Source organism: Varanus komodoensis, unplaced genomic scaffold, assembly GCF_004798865.1.
Source record: "Varanus komodoensis strain SLA01 unplaced genomic scaffold, ASM479886v1 scaffold42, whole genome shotgun sequence".
Classification (NCBI taxonomy): domain Eukaryota; kingdom Metazoa; phylum Chordata; class Lepidosauria; order Squamata; family Varanidae; genus Varanus; species Varanus komodoensis.
This window is the reverse complement of record NW_025335972.1, coordinates 1,123,671-1,142,953: the sequence shown is the minus strand read 5'-3', so window position 1 is coordinate 1,142,953 and position 19,283 is coordinate 1,123,671. Positions and strand designations below refer to the sequence as shown.

General features: G+C 41.5%; 1 protein-coding gene across 11 annotated transcripts in view; it reads right to left on the bottom strand.

Annotated features, from left to right (window-relative positions):
- The window catches only part of HUWE1 (HECT, UBA and WWE domain containing E3 ubiquitin protein ligase 1), a 124,465-nt gene that overhangs the window by 65,049 nt on the left and 40,133 nt on the right, over positions 1-19,283 (bottom strand). For all 11 annotated transcript variants that reach the window (XM_044443521.1, XM_044443522.1, XM_044443519.1 and 8 more), the window contains 9 exons: positions 19,066-19,206; positions 15,348-15,459; positions 13,850-14,002; positions 13,656-13,757; positions 12,853-12,933; positions 12,576-12,682; positions 11,449-11,626; positions 4,830-4,921; positions 1,634-1,845 (listed from right to left, as the gene is read on the bottom strand). In XM_044443521.1, the coding sequence (XP_044299456.1) occupies positions 1,634-1,845; positions 4,830-4,921; positions 11,449-11,626; positions 12,576-12,682; positions 12,853-12,933; positions 13,656-13,757; positions 13,850-14,002; positions 15,348-15,459; positions 19,066-19,206 (1,178 nt within the window). The remainder of the gene's footprint in view (positions 1-1,633; positions 1,846-4,829; positions 4,922-11,448; positions 11,627-12,575; positions 12,683-12,852; positions 12,934-13,655; positions 13,758-13,849; positions 14,003-15,347; positions 15,460-19,065; positions 19,207-19,283) is intronic.

Here is a 19,283-nt window from a genome sequence, read left to right as displayed (position 1 = left end):
TTCCAAATACTGAAATGGTCAGTTTTATCCTGCTTTGAATCAAAACCACAAAGATAGACATGAACAGCAAAATGTCTAGGCACAGATACCCCACAAAACACAAATGTGACTCTCCTCAGATCAATCTGTTTTAACAGTCCTTTTAATAGACAGCACTAAATTCCATCTCTCCGTAAAGAGGAAACACCATACGGTCCTGCAATAACAGCGACCCTAACTTTCTGACATTTGTCACTACTTGAAGTCATTCATGTGCCATTTGTTTAAGATTTCCCTTATGAAGAGGGTAATACCTTAGAGTAAAATGCACATACTGCTAACATAAAAGATGATTTTTTATGTACACTTTTGTTTTGTGCACGGGACAATGTACTGAATAGCTAATAAAGGCAACAGCCTGCTGGTCACTTGAGCCATGAGGGGTTGCACTCTTCTTGAAACCTTGTTTCTCAGTTCGAGTGCATACCTGCATTCAGGCTTGAACCTTGATGCCCAGGTCTGTGCAATGGCCAGGGTTGTATGCCTTAGTTATACTCCCATAGGGACCTACAGTAACATGCTGTATCCCAAGTTGCCCCTGAAAACTGTTTGGAAAGTTCAGATGGTCCAAAATGTGTGGGCTTCTGCTCAATTTGAACACTTAGCTATAGAAGTTTTTTCTCGATTCTAGGCTCTGCACAGGTGCAAAAGCGTACATGTGGGATTCACAGAGACCATGAAGAGGAATGATATGACTTGGGACTACGATATCTGAAATATCACATCATCCCATAAAAGCCTGCTAGGATTTTAAAATCTTTAGTGGAGTCCCACAGTCATCAAACTCATGTTTGGTGGGAATGCAAGAGAATACCTTCTTGGTAGCCACTCCTAAGTTCTGGAAATACCTGCCAAAGGAGGCTAGGCTGGCTCCCCTCAGGTTTTCTTCTGGTGGGAGGCAAATACCTTTTATTCAAGCAGACCCTTGGCCTGTAAACTGCTTTGTTGTTAAAAGGGGTTAACTGGTTAAGTGATGGGTTTATCTTTTTGTTTTTGCTTTGTTTTTATATTACACTTTAATATTTTGGTTTAATTTTGATTTCACTATTGTTGCCTACCTTGAGCATTATATTTTGGCTGGAAAAGTGGGATATAAATGCTATAAAATAAACAGGTGTTCAGTCCTTGCATACGTATATTTACTAAAATATGCATCAATCTCCATAGTGATTACACATGGGCCAGGATCCCAAGAGCTGCTTAGATTCACTCAAACACCTTAATACTGCTGAAATCGGATGTTTGAATATATTATCCTCCTCCACCCCTCATAGCAAGTTTCAAACAAGTTGCTACGCAGTTTGATGAGTAATAGTCTGAGAAAAAACAAAATCTAAAGCTGCCTTGGTTTCATAAAACTAGTGTTGTAGGTTCTCTGGATCTTCCCCATGCTTTTCCTAGTCAGCAATGACTACTTAGATTCTGTGCTAAGCCTTCATCACTCCCCACCCACACCCCTACCACCCCAGCTGTTAGTCTTCAACAACTTTTTAAAATGGCTTATCAAAACCAGCATGGAAAGACTACATTGTAAGTGACCACCTACTGCACACAGAATTGCTATGTGCTGCCCTTTTCCCCTTCAATTACTCACTGCTGGCTGGATTCTGCCTCACTCTGCTGTGTGGCATTGAAACTTTGCATGGCTTGCACCTCTTCCTCTTCTTCGTCCTCACTGGAAGCCTCCTCAGCTGCATGTGTGGAGCGAGGTGGAGGAGCAGTGGCTGTTCCATCAGCTTTTTGTATAGAAGGCTTCTGGCAGATGTACTTGGGGTCACGGCCCAGGTTGCAGATCTCTTCTAGTAACTGCATGAGAGTGCAAAGGCAGGTTAGTATGGAAGACTTGCAGTATGCTAAGTAAAAAAATTATCTTCCACACAGATGTTGTTGTTGATAGTCATGAAGTCATGTCCGACCCATCGCGACCCCATGGACAACATTCCACCAGGCCTTCCTGTCCTCCACCAACCCCCAGAGTCCATTTAAGCTCACACCGACTGCTTCAGTGACTCCATCTAGCCACCTCATCCTCTGCCGTCCCCTTCTTCTTTCACCATCAATTGTTGCCAGCATTAGGCTCTTCTCCAGGGAGTCCTTCCTTCTCATTTGGTGGCCAAAGTATTTGAGTTTCATCTTCAGTATCTGGCCTTCTAAAGAGCAGTCAGGGTTGATCTCCTCCAGGACTGACTGGTTTGATCGCCTTGCAGTTCAAGAGACTCGCAGGAGTCTCCTCCAGCACCACAATTCAAAGGCCTCAATTCTTCGGCGCTCAGCCTTCCTTATGGTCCAACTTTCACAGCAATACATTGCAACTGCGAAAACCATAGCCTTGACTATACGCACTTTTGTCAGCAGGGTGATGACTCTGCTTTTCAGTATGCTGTCTAGATTTGCCATAGCTTTCCTCCCCAGGAGCAAGCGTCTTTTAATTTCTTGGCTGCAGTCCCTATCTGCAGTGATCTTGGAGTCCAGGAAAATAAAATCTGTCACTACCTCCATTTCTTCCCCATCTATTTGCCAGGAAGTGAGAGGACCAGATGCCATGATCTTAGTTTTCTTAATGTTGAGTTTCAAGCCAACTTTTGCGCTCTCCTCCTTCACCCGCATCAAGAGGCTCTTTAGTTCCCCTTCACTTTCTGCCATGAGAGTGGTATCATCTGTATATCTGAGATTGTTATTTCTCCCAGCAATCTTAATTCCAACTGGTGATTCATCCAGCCCTGCCTTTCTCATGATGTGCTCTGCATATAAGTTAAATAGGCAGGGCGACAGTATATAGCCTTGCCAAACTCCTTTCTCAATTTTGAACCAATCAGTGGTTCCGTGTCCAGTTCTCACTGTTGCTTCTTGACCCACATATAGGTTTCCCAAGGGACAAATAAGATGGTCTGGTACTCCCATCTCTTTAAGAACTTGCCACAATTTGTTGTAATCCACACAATCAAAGGCTTTAGCATAGTCAATGAAGCAGAAGTTTTTCTGGAACTCCCTAGCTTTCTCCATGATCAAGCGTATGTTGGCAATTTGATCTGTAGTTTCTCTCCCTCTTCGAAATCCTGCCTGTACTTCTAGTAGTTGCTGGAGCCTAGCTTGTAGGATTTTGAGCATAACTTTGCTAGCATGTGAAATGAGTGCAATGGTGCAGTAGTTTGAACGTTCTTTGGCATTCTCCTTCTTTGGGATCGGAATGTAAATTGACTTTTTCCAATCCTGTAGCCACTGTTGGGCTTTCCAAATTTGCTGGCATATTGAATGTAGCACTTTTACTGCACTGTTTTTTAGGATTTTGAATAGCTTAACTGGAATACTGTCTCCTCCACTAGTTTTGCTGTTGCTCAGACTTCCTAAGGCCCATTTGACTTCACATTCCATGATGTCTGGCTCAAGGTCAGTGACCACCCCATCATGGTTATCAGGGACAATAAGCTCTTTCTTGTATAGTTCTTCTGTGTAATCTTGCCACCTCTTCTTAATCTCATCTGCCCCTGTTAGGTCCCTGCCATTTTGGCCCTTTATCATGCCCATCTTTGCATGAAATGTTCCCTTCATATCTCCAATTTTCCTGAAGAGATCTCTGGTCCTCCCTATTCTATTGTTTTCTTCTATTTCTTTGCACTGTTCATTTAAGAAGGCATTCTTATCTCTTCTAGCTATTCTCTGGAATTCTGCATTCAATTGGGTGTATCTTTCGCTTTCTCCCTTGCCTGTCATTTCCCTTCTTTCCTCAGCTATTTGTAAAGCTTCCTCAGACAGCCATTTTGCTTTCTTGCATTTCTTTTTCTTTGGGATGGTTTTAGTTGCTACCTCTTGTACAATGTTGCGAACCTCCATCCATAGTTCTTCAGGCACTCTGTCTATCAGATCTAATTCCTTAAATCTATTTGTCATCTCTACTGTATATTCATCAGGGATATGATTTAGGTCATAACTGAGTGGCCTAGTGCTTTCCCCTACTTTCTTCAATCTAAGCCTCAATTTTGCAACAAGAAGCTCATGATCTGAGCCACAGTCGGCTCCTGGTCTAGTTTTTACTGACTGTATAGAGCTTCTCCATCTTTGGCTGCAGAGCACATAGTCATTCTGATTTCTGTGTTGACCGTCTGGTGATGTCCTCGTGTAGAGTCGTCTCTTGGGTTGTTGGAAAAGAGTGTTTGCTATGACCATCGTATTCTCTTGACAAAATTCTGCCAGCCTGTGTCCTGCTTCATTTTGTACTCCAAGGCCAAACTTGCCTGTTATTCCAGTTATCTTTTGGCTTCCTACTTTAACATTCCAATCCCCCATGACGATAAGGACATCATTTTTTGGTGTTAATTCTAGAAGGTGTTGTAGGCCTTCATAGAACTGCTCAACTTCAGCCTCTTCAGCATCAGTGGTTGGAGCACAGACTTGGACTATTGTGATGTTGAATGGTTTTCCTTGGATTCGAACTGAGATCATTCTCTCATTTTGGAGATTGTATCCCATTACTGCTTTTCCTACTCTTTTATTGACTCTGAAGGCTACTCCATTTTTTCTAAGGGATTCTTGCCTGTAGTAGTATACCTGATGGTCATCTGAATTAAATTCACCCATTCCTGTCCATTTTTGGTCACTGATTCCTAAGATGTCAATGCTGAGTCTTGTCATCTCTTGTTTGACCACGTCCAGCTTGCCTTGATTCATATCCACACAGATAGCACTTGAGAAAAGCAATCTAAGAGGGGACAACCAAGTTTGGGAAACTGGCAAGATCGAGAGGCACAGACCAGAACTGCACAGCAAAGGGTCTGTTTTGCTCTGCTTCCTACCTTAATTATGGCTGTAGTAGCATCTGTCTTGAGTGTGGGTTGGTGCCTCATGAGTTCATCCACTGCACTTCCAAGATTGGAAGCAGTGTCCCCTGGAGGAAATGCAGAGGAGGAGAAAAATGGGTATCATTATTACATGTATATCCCACCTTTTTTCCTCTTGTGAGGAAGCCAAGACAGCTTAAAGAATTTCATTTTATTCTCTCAACAACTCCATGAGGAAAGCTGGGCTAAAGAGTGAGTAATTGGCCCCAAGTTATCCAGTGAGTTTCATGTCTGAGTGGGGGCTAGAACCCAGATCTCCCAGGTTCCCAGTACAAGAGTCTATGCACCATGCCCCATGGGCTCTCTGTAAGCAATAAACCTCCTTACGGAGCTACAAATCACTACACAAGACACTATTATATTTGGCATGGTGCAGCTTAATATACTAAGCAACAATTTATTTTGTCCTTTGATGCAGCATAATTGGTTGCTGTTTCAGAAAGTCCACTGTATCTAAGGTTAGCTTCCTAAAAAGACAACTCAGGCAAGCTCTTCCTAAAAAGACTCAGCAGACAAAGTAGCAATTCAGCAGAAGGGGAGCAGAGGCAAGGAAAAATGAGAAGGCTATATAGAAACAAGAGAGGATCTAAAAGCAGAAATCTCTGTGAATTTTCCAGATGTTATCTGCACATCTATGAGCCACGAAATTGCTTACAATAAATTAATTCAATCTTTTTCAAGAATTCCAGTTTCTACATGGAGAGCTTGATCACCTTTGCCAGGGGAAGGGGGGATTCTGTATATTCTCCTTGATTTCTATATCTGATACTTTTTGCATTACCTCTTGGGAATGAGACTTAAGCAGCCAAGTTGCAGTCCCTCTCTGGGATTTTGGTCTACCAGGCAATGGCTGTAGAATTCTACATTAAAGCTTTGGTATGTGGAGGACAACAGGGTTCCATCTTGTCCCCATTTCAGTGAAACTGATAGGTAACATAGGCTGAAGATTTGGGCTGATGACACTCAATGCCATCCATAATTTCTATCTGGTTCCAAGGAGGTGGGCAAGCTTTTCAACTGGTGTTCAAGGTCAGTGATGGACTGAATGTGATTAATCAAGGGGCCCAGAGAAAACAGAAGTATTGTTGGTTTGGATTACTACTAATTCCAGATGGGGTGAGGTTGTACTCCCCGTTGAGAGAATTGGTATGCAACTTGGGATCCAACACTACCATGGATCCCCTTGTAGCAGCAAGAGGCAGGAGCATCGTTCAACAGTTTCCACTACAGGTCCAAGTTTTTGCCCTAGAAAATTGGATCTGGCTACAGTAACTCCCTCAAGTCCTAGCCGTATCCAGATTGCACTGCTTTAAGACTCTCTATACAGGGGCACCTTTGAACAGTATTCAGACCCTTCAAACAGTTCAGAAGAGAGGAGCCAAGCTGCTGTCTTGTATGAAGTAGTCCAGTCATATTATCTCAGGCTCATTCTAGAAGCAATGCTGTCAATTTGCTTCTGGGAGTGATTTGAAAGTGATTGTCCTAACTTTCAGGCCTGAAACAGTCTCAGACAACAATCTCTCAAGTATTGCCTCTTTCAGTATAGGCCTGACTCAGGCATTTCACTTGACATCCACCCCTTGCATCAGAAGTACGGTGAGTGAGAAAGCAAAGCAGGAAATCTCTTGTGTAGCACCAGGGTTGTAGCAATGTCCAGCCCAAAAAGATGTGTTCTTCTACCTTGATCCTTGCTTTCAAGTGAGCAGTTGAATATGTTTGAGTTTTTTAGTTTGGTCTTCATTTTTGCTATGTTGTAAGCATTTTGGCTCTCCTAGCCCTAGTTTCTAAGGCTGCTTTTTTGGATGCCTTCTCCTGGGCGTATCTTTTTAATCCCGTCAGTTTAATTTTTATTATTGGGAGCCACTGCCTTGAGGACTGCTGATGAAGACAGGCACATTAGTCCAATGCAATGAACACCAAGTCTTATGGCAAGACTAATGAGCTTTTGTGGACTAGAATTTACTTCCTTTCTTTGCAGGATAAGAGTTCATGTATCTAATAAAATCAATTTTACTCCACAAAAGCTGCTGCCACAACACACATTTCTTAGTCTTTAAGATGCAACAAGCTATGTTTAATAGAGTGATGAAATGCATTAGCACATTTCTCCCCATTGTTTAGAGACCACAACAGGGACCAAGCAACTAGAAGAGATTCAAGATATATAAAGAGTTGCATTAAAAACCCATCCTTTACTCCTGACAGGTTCTGAAATTGTCTTTTTCAAGAGATAAAGTTGATTGACAAAGGGCAAACTTAGAGCATAGCAGCCCACCTGTCAAGTTTTTTTTTGTTCCCCACATCCCATATGTATTACTACATACTTTCTAGATTATGCAAATTAGAAAAACATTCTAGCTGATAAATCAATAAATCAATAATTTAATATTCTACATGACTTTCTTTTACTAGAATTAATCTTTTCAGACAGTTGTTTCATTTTCTTTGCTTCCAATCATATGGGAGCTTTGATTTCAGGGCCAGGAACATAGAATAATAGAGTTGGAAGGGCCAGAGGATCCAACTCTTTGCTTAGTGCAGGACTAAGTTAAACCATCCCTTTCAGATGGTTGTCCAGTTGCATCCTGAATGCCTCTCATACTGGAGAGTGCACAACCTTCCAGGGTAATTGGTTCCATTGTCGCACTGCCCACTGGGAATCCCAAAGTTCCAGAAAATGGCAACTTGCATACTATTTGCAACCAGCAATACAATAGCACAAATTGCTTGACACTGGGAGTTACATTAAGTCATCAGGAAAAGTACAATTCTAGACTTCAGCAATTAAGAATTTAGAAATGGTAGCAGCAGCACCATCTTTTCTAAAGGATTTTGGGTGTCTGTTACAATAGAAGTAACAGAGTTAGGCTCTCTATGTTTAATTTGCACACCGCCAGTGTTCTCATTTGTACATAAGAAACCATAGATTGCTCATCCATCCTTCCAGTACTTGGAAGAGGAATAGAAGGGGAAAGAAAAATACTCCAAGTAAATGCCTGGCTATGAAAGTGGTGTCAATATGAGAGATGTGGATTCTGAGACAATGGGCTACATTTCCTGGAAGATGGACTGCTGGCAAGGAATGGATGCCTAGGACTAGGAAAATGTGTTTGGCTACAGTATGAAGCAATTCATCAGGAGGGAGTTAAACTGAACCTTGTAAACTTGGAGGTGACAATGCACAGATGCTTATTCACCACAGAAAGAACTGCTCTAATAGCACCCAGTAATAGTTTTTCAAAAATGTAGGAAGAAGTTAGATTATAAAATACAGGGTCTTCAATGTCATATACTAATAGCCAGAGTATGGGAAACAAGCGGCATGAACTTAAATTTAATACAAGAAAGCAACTTGAAAGGTGTAAATAAAACTTCGAGGGATCATTCCCATGACTGAAGGAATTGAGCAACCAAAGGATATAATTTATTCAAGAGCAAAATAACCTTAAAGGAAGACAGAGCCATGTTATATGTTAAAGATACATGGCTCCCCAAAGAAATATAGGAGGATGAGCATAGTAACCCAAATCAAGAGCATCTGAATTAAAACAGAGCAAAGAATAAAAGGTGTTTTGTGGTTTGAATCCAACTCAAGGAGTAGAAAAAGAGGAAACCTTTGAAAAGCAAGTTGCCAGAGTTTTAAAAAGGCATAATATAGTAGAAATGGAGACTTCTGATATGTGCTGGGAAACAAATTCTACTGAACATGGCCCCTCCAAGAAATTCCTAGTTTGCATTGCTGATAACTTCCTCCTACAGAAAGAGGAAGGAAACAGAGGACTGGCTATCCTTGACTTGATTTAAACTAACAGGGATGACTTGTGGAAGTTATGGGAAATCTGGGGGAATAGTAATTATACCATAATTTAATTTTTTATTCTAAAGAAAGCATAAGTCAAGTGCAACCAACCTGTACTCTGGATTTTAGGAAAACCAGTCTTAATCAGCTCAGAACAATGCAACATAATGTCTCGTGGCAAGTGATTCTAATCAGATAAGGAGTCTAAGAAGGTTGGGAATTTTTAGAAAAGGGAATTCTAAAGGCACAATTACAAGCAATTCCAACAAGAAAAACGGTAGCAGATAGCAGAAGACAACAATATAGCTCCACAAAAAAGGCTTAGAGGTGACTTAAAAACAAAGAAAGGACATGTCTAGGAAGTAGAAGGTTGTGAAGGAAGAGCACAGGCAAGTAGCACAAAATTGCAGGAATGGCATCAGGAAGATTAAGAATGAGCTGAGGCTAGTGAGGGGTGCTAAAAGCAACGATAAGCCTTCAGATACATAATATAGTAAAAGACAGGAAAGAAATGATGGCTCAAGTATTCAACGAAGGTGGAGAAAGGATAACAGATAATAAAAGCAGAAGTGCTCAGTTCCTACTTTGGCTTGGTATTCTTCCTGGCAAAGCTCAAATAGAAGGTGAAGAGGCAAGATTGCAGCTTCAGGTTGATAGGCAAATGGTAAGTAAAACCTTATTTTTTTTAATGATTTCAAATCTCCAAGGCCTGAAGAACTGCATCCTAGAATAATAAAAAACTGACAAAAGAACTCAGAAGCATGGTCTATTATCATTGAAGAAATCATGAAGGATTAGTGAAATGACAAAAGACTGGAGAAGGGCCAATGTTGTCTATTTTCAAAACCAGGAGGAAGACAGACCCTGGAAAATGCAGCAGATTATAAAGCATTCAAACTACAAGCAGTTAAAAACATTGCATCAATTAACAGAAGCCAATATGGATCCAAGAACAAATCCTGCCAGACTAATATGATTGTGTTTTTTGATGGGGTAACCCTTCCTGTGCACAGTGGGAATAATATATCTTGATTTCAGCAAAGCTTTTTGACGAAGTTCCCATGATAGCCTGGTTAGCAAACAAGCTAAAAGCAAGTAGATTCACAGTTGGCTACACAATTAAACCCAACGTGCAATTATCAATGGCACTTTCTCATACTGGGGAGTGATGACAAGTGGGGTACTGCCCAATGCTCATGAACAATTTTTATTAATAATTTGGATGAGGTGCAGGGAATGCTTAACAGATTTGTAGATGACACCAAATTGGGTGGGATAACTAATACCCTGGAAGACAAGAACAAAATTCAAGTAATCTTGATACATCAGAGCACTGACTGAAAACAGAATAAAACAAGAGGGACAAATGAAAAGTTCTGCACCTAGGAAAAAGATACTAAATGCATAGTTACAAGAGTAGGGATACTTGAATCAACAATACTGCACACGTGAGAAGGATTTCAGGATCACTGTAGATTACAAGTTGAATTTTGGTCAAAAGTGAGATGTGGTTGCCCAAAGGGCAAATGTTATATTGAGCTGTATTAATAGCAGCGTTACCTCCAAATCACATGAAGTACTAGCTTCCCCTCTACTCAGCACAGGTTAGACCTCATCTTAAGCACTGTGTCCACTTCTGGACACCACAGTTTAAGAAAGATGCAGACAAGCTGGACAGGGTTCAGAGGAGGGCAACAAGGATGATCAAGGGACTGGAAACAAAGTCCTTCGAGGAGAGATTGAAAGAACTGGGCATGTTTAGCCTTAAGACGACTGAGGGAAGCTATGATAGCACTTTTCAAGTACTTGAAAGGCTGCCACACAGAAGTGGACCATGATCTCTTCTGCATTATCCTGGAGTGCAGGATGTGGAATAATGGGCTCAATTTACAGGAAGCCACATTCTGAATGAACACCAGGAAAAATGTCCTGGCTGTTAAGAGTAATATGACAATGGAACCAATTACCTAGGGAGGTTGTGGACTCCCCACATTAGGCATTCAAGATGCAGTGGGAGAGCCATTTGAGATGGATGGTTTAACTTGGAGTCCTACGGGGGGTGGACACAATAGTCTTATTGGCCCCTTCCAATTTTATTATTCTACTGATTCTATGTGTATGTGCATTGTTGAATCCTTAGTTACGATTACATGTAAACCCAAGCACTACAGTTTAACTGTGGGCTGATAACTCCAAGCAATCCAGAAAGTGATCTCATGGTTTATTGTGAATTCTCAAGTTGTTTTAATTTTGGGTTGTCATTACGTACAAATGCAGGAATATGGATTGTTTTGCCAGGCTAGTGGGGCAGCAAATAAGGGTGATAAAACCTGGCCACTCGGTGTGCCAGAACTACAGCACTGCAAAAGTATTTGGGATAAAGGGAGGGAACAGGTGAATTAAGAGAGACTCAAACCCAGGTATGGGGGGAGGGGAGATATCTGCATTTTGTCTGGCAAACAAATCCTGCAGAAATGCTGGATAAAGCTGACTTTAAACTGGGTTTCATTACACAAGAACCCAGTCTATAGATGAGCCCCAAACACTAGAATTATATGTGATGGATGAATCAGAATACTTTCCAGAAGTCAAAACACTTTCGGATAGCATTATAGAGGAAATGGGAGATGCCATTAATTCGCTAAATTAACTCAATTAATTCTCTCTTTTGAAAATAACTTGCTTCCAGGTTGATGAAGAGGAGAAAAACCAGTATCTAGATCACTAAGTGGAGGGAGAAATTCCTGGCATGTTCTTTCTCCAGATGATACTCACCAAGTGGATCTGAACTACGCCGTCTCCTCATGGCAGGAAGATAGTCTGGCGAGAGCAACACTTTGAAAAGGCGTTCAAAAGGCTGACACTGGACAAAGGACTGGAGGCCCCGAGCATTCAGGCACAGGGCACTGAAAACATTGGGGAGGGAGCCCAGAACTTCCCGTGTAGCTGGGACCTGCCAGGAGACAGATATACAAATACAAATCAGAAAGCCAAAAGTGTTGTTGCCTTGTAATTGAGTGATACAAAGTCACATCTTGGTTGATCACAGATACATTGTATTAAAATAGGATGAACTAGACATCATGCCTGCCCCTTTGAAGTGCAGTCTAAAATGTTAAAAATGCACTGAAAGATGGCAGGAAAGCTGTATGGGAAGAGTTATGTTTTGCTGGGGAGAGGTGTGCCAATATGGTGTAGTGGTTTGAATGTTGGACAGGGATTCAGGAGATCCAAATTCTAGACCACATTTAGTCATGGAGCTCACTAGGTAACTCTGGACTAGCACTGACTCTCAGGCCAGTCTACGTTAGAGTTGTGAGGATAATCTAGAAAGGAAGAACATGTAAGCCACCTTGGGTCCCTTGTAGGAAGAAAGATGATGAGATATAAATGTAACAAATACTACGTATAGGAGCTAAAAATGATTTCTCAAATGTTATGAGGGACTTGAGAGGGACTGAGAAGAGATAAGTAATCATGCATATAGAAGTATACAAAAAGATTCAAATGGTGGAAATTCAAAAGAGCCAATAGAGGGATTGAGAAGGTACTATAAGTGGACATAGCAGAATAGAGACTAATATATTGTTTCCATCCTTTTTTTTCTTAATTTGAACAGAACAGAGGGTATATGTTGAAAAACTATGAGAAGTATGACTTTAACAGTGACATGAATATTACTCAAATGTACTAAAAATGGGACAGTGCACTGGCTATATGAAACCTTCTAATCAAGTTTACTCATTTGCAGAATGAACTAGTTTGCAGTGGTAGGAATTGGTGGCAACTACTGCAGCACTAGATAGGAGGTGGCAAATATCTCAGACTCTCCCAGCTTCCCAAACATAAAAGCAACTGGAGGGCTTTGCAGGAAAGCATATACTACTTAAAAAGGCACTTACATCTTTAATAAGGAGAGCATGCAACATGACATCTGTTAGGCCATTGTCCTGTAGGGAGGACAGCAGCGAAGGCTCTTGGAATACAAAGACTGTTACCACCTCAGTAGCTGGCAGGAAAGAGCACAGAATGAGATATGTCATTGACTGGTACAGACCTTCCCAGCAAGAGACTCTTAGAAGCCAGGCTGAGAGATACTATCTTATTTTAAGAACAGCCCATCCCCAGAGGGATGCAGCCCAGAGGAAAACAAGTGAAAAGTGTAAAGAATGCACTTACCAAGCAAGAAAAGGGATGGCCCATAATATTCTGCATTGCTGATGATGTGTTTCAAAGAGGTAGGCAGAGAACCATCCATTACTGCATGAAGATAGTAACACATAAGGCACAAATACTTCAGTAACTACATGAAACATTTATAACCAGAGTTATCTACACATAACTAAAACTTCTGCACTAAGCAAAGTGCAATAATATAACTGTACATTGTGCAAATCTCAATAATTTATTCCACCACTTTGTATAGCTTATTCTAGTTTTGCTAGTCATGGGGAAGAATAAGAAACAAAACAGACCAAACTTCATGCATAAATACTGGATGCTGATTATTATTCCAAACATTGTATTTGGCTTCCAAGGTATCCGTAATTATTATCAATAGTATAGTTTCTTTGTTGCTGTTGTATGTGCCATCAAGTTATTTCTGACATGACAACTCTGTGAACAAGTGCCCTCCAAAATGTCCTGTCCTTGACAGCCCTGCTCAGCTTTCATAAACTCAAGGCTGTGGCTTGTTTTATGAAATTGATCCATCATATGTTTGCTCTTTCTTCTCTTTTTCTGCCTTCAACCTCCCCTAGCATTATTAAGAGATTATCAAACTTATATCAAAGCTGACAATTCGGTTTCTAAGGAAGCTAAGTCCTCTCCAATTTTTTTTTTTTTTTTTTGGCTTTTATATGTTCATGGAGCACATACAGAGCCCTGTTTCTATCTTACTTCTCTCTTCTCCAGACCAAATCAACCTACTCCAGGACTGGAAAATCACTCCCTTAACAGTCTAAACACGAAGGCAGTCTTACCATGGCGTATGCCATCTGAGAACGCTGGGTCCTGGATGGCCTTTTTCAGGAAGTTTAGCATTGACTTGAGAAGTGCAGCTCGTTGCGGGATACACTGGACTCCTGAAACAAGGAAGGCCATGCAAATACTGAATCAATCAATGGCAAATATTTGCCGACATGGCAAAAGCTCCTTGATACCAGTCACTACATACCACTTCGGGGTGAGACTGTGTTTGTGCTGCTGCTGTTGCTACTGCTGCTGCTGGGAGTGGTGGTACTTGAGGGTCTGGTTTCAACCACAGCTTCTTGTCGATGTTCTCCAGAGGTGGAAGGTCCAGGGCTGCTCTCCATGGCTACATCAGAAACTGAAGGAATAGAAGGATTTTTTAAAACTGAAAAATGGATTCAATTTGAGAGGGAAAAAGAATTACCAACACAACACCAATTGGTGAAAGGTCCTTAACACCAAAATATTGGGTACAAGGAAATGAGGTTTCTAGCCAACTCCCCCCAAAATGGGCAACTTGGTCCTAAGCTAATGCTTGAGTGAATTAATCAACTTGAGGAGGGCAAATAAACTGAAATTCAAACCAGACACAACAGAATAAGTATTATGTAGGCTGTAAGTCTTCCCAGATGAATGGGTCCTGAAGGGTTTGCACCCCACTTGAAGAAGTGGTGCACAATTTAGCAAAGTGCTTCTGATTCTGTTGTCACCAATTGAGGCACAGGTGTATATTTATCTGCTTGGACCAATATACTAGCTACAACTGTATCTGGATAGAAATAGCTTGGTGAAAATTATCCATGTTCTGATAACTCCTTGGTTGGATTGCTGCATTGCAGTGTATGTGGGGCTCCTTTAGCAAAAGTTTGGAAACTTCAGTGAGACCAATACAATCATGTAATATCATGCCAGCTGCAATGGCTCCCAGTGTCTTTCTGGGCCCAATCAAAGTGACAGTGTTGACATATGAAGCCTGAAGGGCCAACCCTTAGTGCCTCTTCAGACCTCCTTCTTCAGCTGCCCCCATCATATAAAGTTAGACAGGTGACTACAAGAGAGGGAGGTATCTTAGTTGTGATGTCCCATTTATGGAATACCCTCCGCAAGGAAGCTTGCTTGGTACCTAGACTCATCTCTTCAGTGCCAAGAGAAGACATTTTTTCCTAGGCATTTAAAGATTTTGTGTCCATTTTAATTGTTTTGTTATATGAGAAACCTTGAAAATGTTTATATGGCAGCCTATATAAAGGAATAAATGGAAAAGTGGGTTTGACAAGTTTCACCCCTAAATCTGCAATGCCTTACCATGTACTTCATCAAGAAGCTCTGCCTCTCAGTATACACAAGGTAACAGCAGGTATTATTTTATTACTACTACTGTCCTTTAGAACACCATACCCCTCTCCCTGCCTCACAGTTGCAAACCAGCATTACTTCAGGGGGGAATGGAGCCTGCTCCCCAGCAAGTCTAGCTAAACAACCCAAACTAATTGATTTGTTTTAAAATGCAATTCTAGAAAGGCTATGGGGTAATCTGTCAATTGCTAATCATCTTTTTTCTATTAAAAATTTAATCAAAGCTGACAGGAATATTAAGTTACAATTAAAAGACACTGTGTATTTTACTCTCATGGCATGAAGGAAACAGCCTTTGCGAACTTCACCCCACTCAAAGTTTGTTCATTGCTAAATTTAAAAATTACCTTCTATGTCTGTTTCCATCTCCTCTCCTTCTTGTGTAGTAGCAGCAGCAGGTCTCTGGATCTTTGGCTTTATTACAAAGGGACATTCCTTTCGGCATAGGTCTGCCTCATGCTAAAACACATTGCAAGAGGAAGGCAATATATAAACAGAATGTTTTAAGACATCTGTAGTGGAAAGAACTGGATCTTTGATATTAATACAGTCACACTCTCGAATGAAAGACATGTATTCAGTTGTAAAGTCAGATTTGTACAATCACTGGAGATTGTAGGTCAGACCAAGGGTTCAGCCACATCCTTCCTTGCTTTATAAATGAGGCCCTCCAATCTGAGGGCTGCAGCAGCAGTTGGGTCAGCCTACTTGCGAGGAGCTAGCTCCCTGAGTATTAGCAGCCCCTGTGATTAAGCATCTCAGCCCAAAAGCGAGTTGACCAGCAGGGCAAGGAAGCCAAGGCATGGGACTCAGAGCACCCTTTGCTAGTCAGGAGGGTGAGGTGCAAGGAACTACAGAAAAGTAAATCCACAGCCCTCTCCAGTGTAGGGACTATGCAGCGTATTGCACTAAGTGCCACTTGCATGACTATCTGCCAACTGGTCTGAAGTCATGGGTAAATGCTTCATTCCCTTGAAGCCAAGCTCACTGACCTGAAGAAGAGAGGTAGATTGGCTAGATGACAGGACTCCTCCCCCCACCACCACCACCCGGAACATTTAGCTGGGTCCCAACTCTGGGTGATATCTCCTCTGTGGTAATGGAGAAAGGGGGTCTTGGGGAAGGAGGATAGCTTTCTGAGGAAGAGGGAAATGATCCCTTAGAAGGGACCCATTCCTTGGAAGGCAAGTGCATATTCTCTTGCGCTGAGGATCTCCCTCCTGGAGGTGGGACACTTCTTGTAGCTTCTTCTTGGAAGATTCAGTCATTAGGAAAGCTGGGTTTGCAATGGGCTTGTGGAGTGCATGAACTGCCTGTCTGGTACAAAGGTTGCAGCTAGCACATGCTCTCTAGATAGCCTTGTAGATAGTGTGGAGGTGGGGGTAGTGGTTGTGGACCATGCAGGTACCAATGACATGGGGAAATGTGGTCATGAAGTCCTAGAAGCCAAATTTAGGTTGCTAGGTAGAAGGTTGAAATGCAGGGCCTCCAAGCATTTCTCCAAAATGATACTGGTTCCATGAACGGGGCCAGCTAGACAGACACAGTTGAGATGTCTCAATGCGTGAATGAGACAGTAATATGGAGAGGAGGGTTTCACATTTGTTAGGCACTGGGAAACATTTTGGGATAAGCCAGACCTGTACAGGAGGGATGGGCTCCACCTGTATCAGCATGGAACTATATTTTTAAACTGCGCCCTGGGGGAAAGTTGACAGAAGCTGGGAAGAATCCAGTTTCGGTCAAATCATCCCTAAGTGGATGAAGGAGGGGAAATCTCAGATTGCCCAAGTGTAGCAGGGGAGGAAATAGGTAAACAAGGTTACTGATAACTAGTTGGAGGGGACAAAGGGCCAGAACAATAGTTGCACATGGCCGGAGGGGGATGCTACATTTATGGGTTTCTATGCAAACACTAGAAGTCTTAGGGCCAAAATGGGAGAGCTGGAGGACCTGGTGATAAAGGAGAAGCTAGATATAGTGGGCATTATAGTAATCTAGTGGAGTGGAAATAACCAATGGGATACAGTCATCTCTGGATATAAACTGTATAGGAAAGACAGAGAAGGGCGTAACAGAGGAGATGTTGCCCTCTATCTTAAGAAGAGCATAGAGTCCAGCAAAATTGAGAAGTATAATGACTCCGTCAAAGCAATATGAGTAAAAATTGTGAAAATTCCTGGCTCCAAAACTAACTTAGTTATAACACTATACTAAGGAGATGGGAAATGAAATCAGGGAACCCTCCAACAAAGGCCATACTATAATAATGGAGGATTTCAACTACCGAAGCATTAACTGGATAAATGCATGTTACAATTTTGAGAGTTATGACAGAGAGGTTAAACTTCTTAATGTCAAATGATTGTGCCTTAGACCAGTTGGTTATGGAACTAACCAGAGGGGAGGCATTCTTGTATTTAACACTAGGCATGGTTGTCTAGGACATAGTACAGGAGATAAATGTTGCTGAGCCATTAGGTAACAGTGACCACATTGGTAGAAGATTTATTATAAAGTTGGGTGGAAGATTTCCAAAGAACACAGTTGCATTTGACTTCAAAAGAGGAAAATTCTAAAAAATGAGGGAACCAGTAAAGAAGAAGCTGAAGATGGGAACTAAGTAATTTAAATTGCTTCAACACTATAATAGAGGCTCAGACAATATGCATACCATAAGTGAGAAAAGGTAGGACAAAGTCCAGGAAACCACCAGCATGGTTAACACAAAGAGTCAAGGAGGCTATTATAGCGAACAAAGCTTCTTTCAAAAAATGGAAGTCTTGCCCAAACAAAAAGAGACAAGACCATAAACTTGCACAAGGAAGGTGCAAGCAGATACAGTTTGATGAGCACATCACTAACAATAAAAAATGCTTTATATATATCAAAAGAAAGAAAGTGGATAAGGAAGCAGTTGGTCCATTGGATAGAAGAATGAAATATTGGTCACTTATTACAAAGATTACTTCTGGTTTGGTGCAAATGAGACAAACAATGTATTAACTCCCCACAGTTCCTAAGAAAGGGAGGGATCCCATGGTAATGGATTATTTATATTCAGCTCAGTAGCTCTGACTTCACCCCAGTTCTGTCTCATATACACTCAGAATAATGGAGTAAAATTGTGAACAAAGAGGGAATTAGGAACACACACACACACACACACACCCTTTTCTCATAGGGGACATCAAGAGACCAGAGTGCAGCAAGAGCCCAAACAACTACTGCATACATGTAACTCAGTCACCTGAACTAGGACATGGTTCACATACCTCTTTTGTCATGACCAAAATGACCTCTTTTGTCATACCAAAAATACGTTCTATTCTTAGTGTGCAAAAATATCCAACAACAGTACACAATCACTGTGCTCCCCAAAGTATTTTCTGTAGAACCTAATCTACAGTGCAATAATGACTGTTTACTCCCTTTTCTTTGTAAGGCCAGGGCCTTCTTAAACCTGCAGGCCACTCAGCCTAGATAACCACATATCTTATGGTTAAGCTGGGACGCTTAAAGAATGCTACAGTTGACTTAAAGAATGGCAGGGCACTATGTGTTGTGGTCAAAGGTTTAAGCTAAGGGGGCCTCAACTTTTTGAAAAATTTATCCTCTCCAGAAGAGGGGATTTTGAGGTCCACTCCCCTCTAGAAATATTTACAAATAGGCCTTTTACCTTGCTGCTACTGGGCAGGCTACCAAAACTGGCATGTGATCTTCCTAACTACTGCATACCAAGTATTTTGGATGCATTGGTCTTGCAGGTACATTGGCTAGAGAGTAAGGGTGGGTATTTGGGAAGAGGGGAATACTTTCAGAAGTCCTACTACCTGCCGAGTTGCTAGCTGGATCCAAATAGTGAAATCCAAATAGCTCCTTTACTGGAGCTTCATGATACTTTTCAGAATATAAGGCGGCACAACTTTCCAGGGCAGTAGGAGAAGTGAATTCATTGCTGGATGCCTCCTCGCACCAAACAGGAAAGCAGCTCTCCAGATGTAAGCCTTCTCCCATCGCTGAAGAATGCAAACTAAATGGCAAAGACTATTAAAAAGAAGCTACCTCTAGTCTGTAGATGAAGATAGAGAGGCCACTGTGAGACTGGAAAGCTGCCATGTCTAGATTTGTGATTAAGTCCACCACACGGACTGCTCTGGTCACAAAAGTGATCTGGTCCTGTTCATCTCCCAAGAACTTAATCACCTAAGGAAAAAAGTGGGAAAACAGAATGTCTGAACAAAGAAAGCACTAAACTGATCAATCTACTGCACCACTGACCC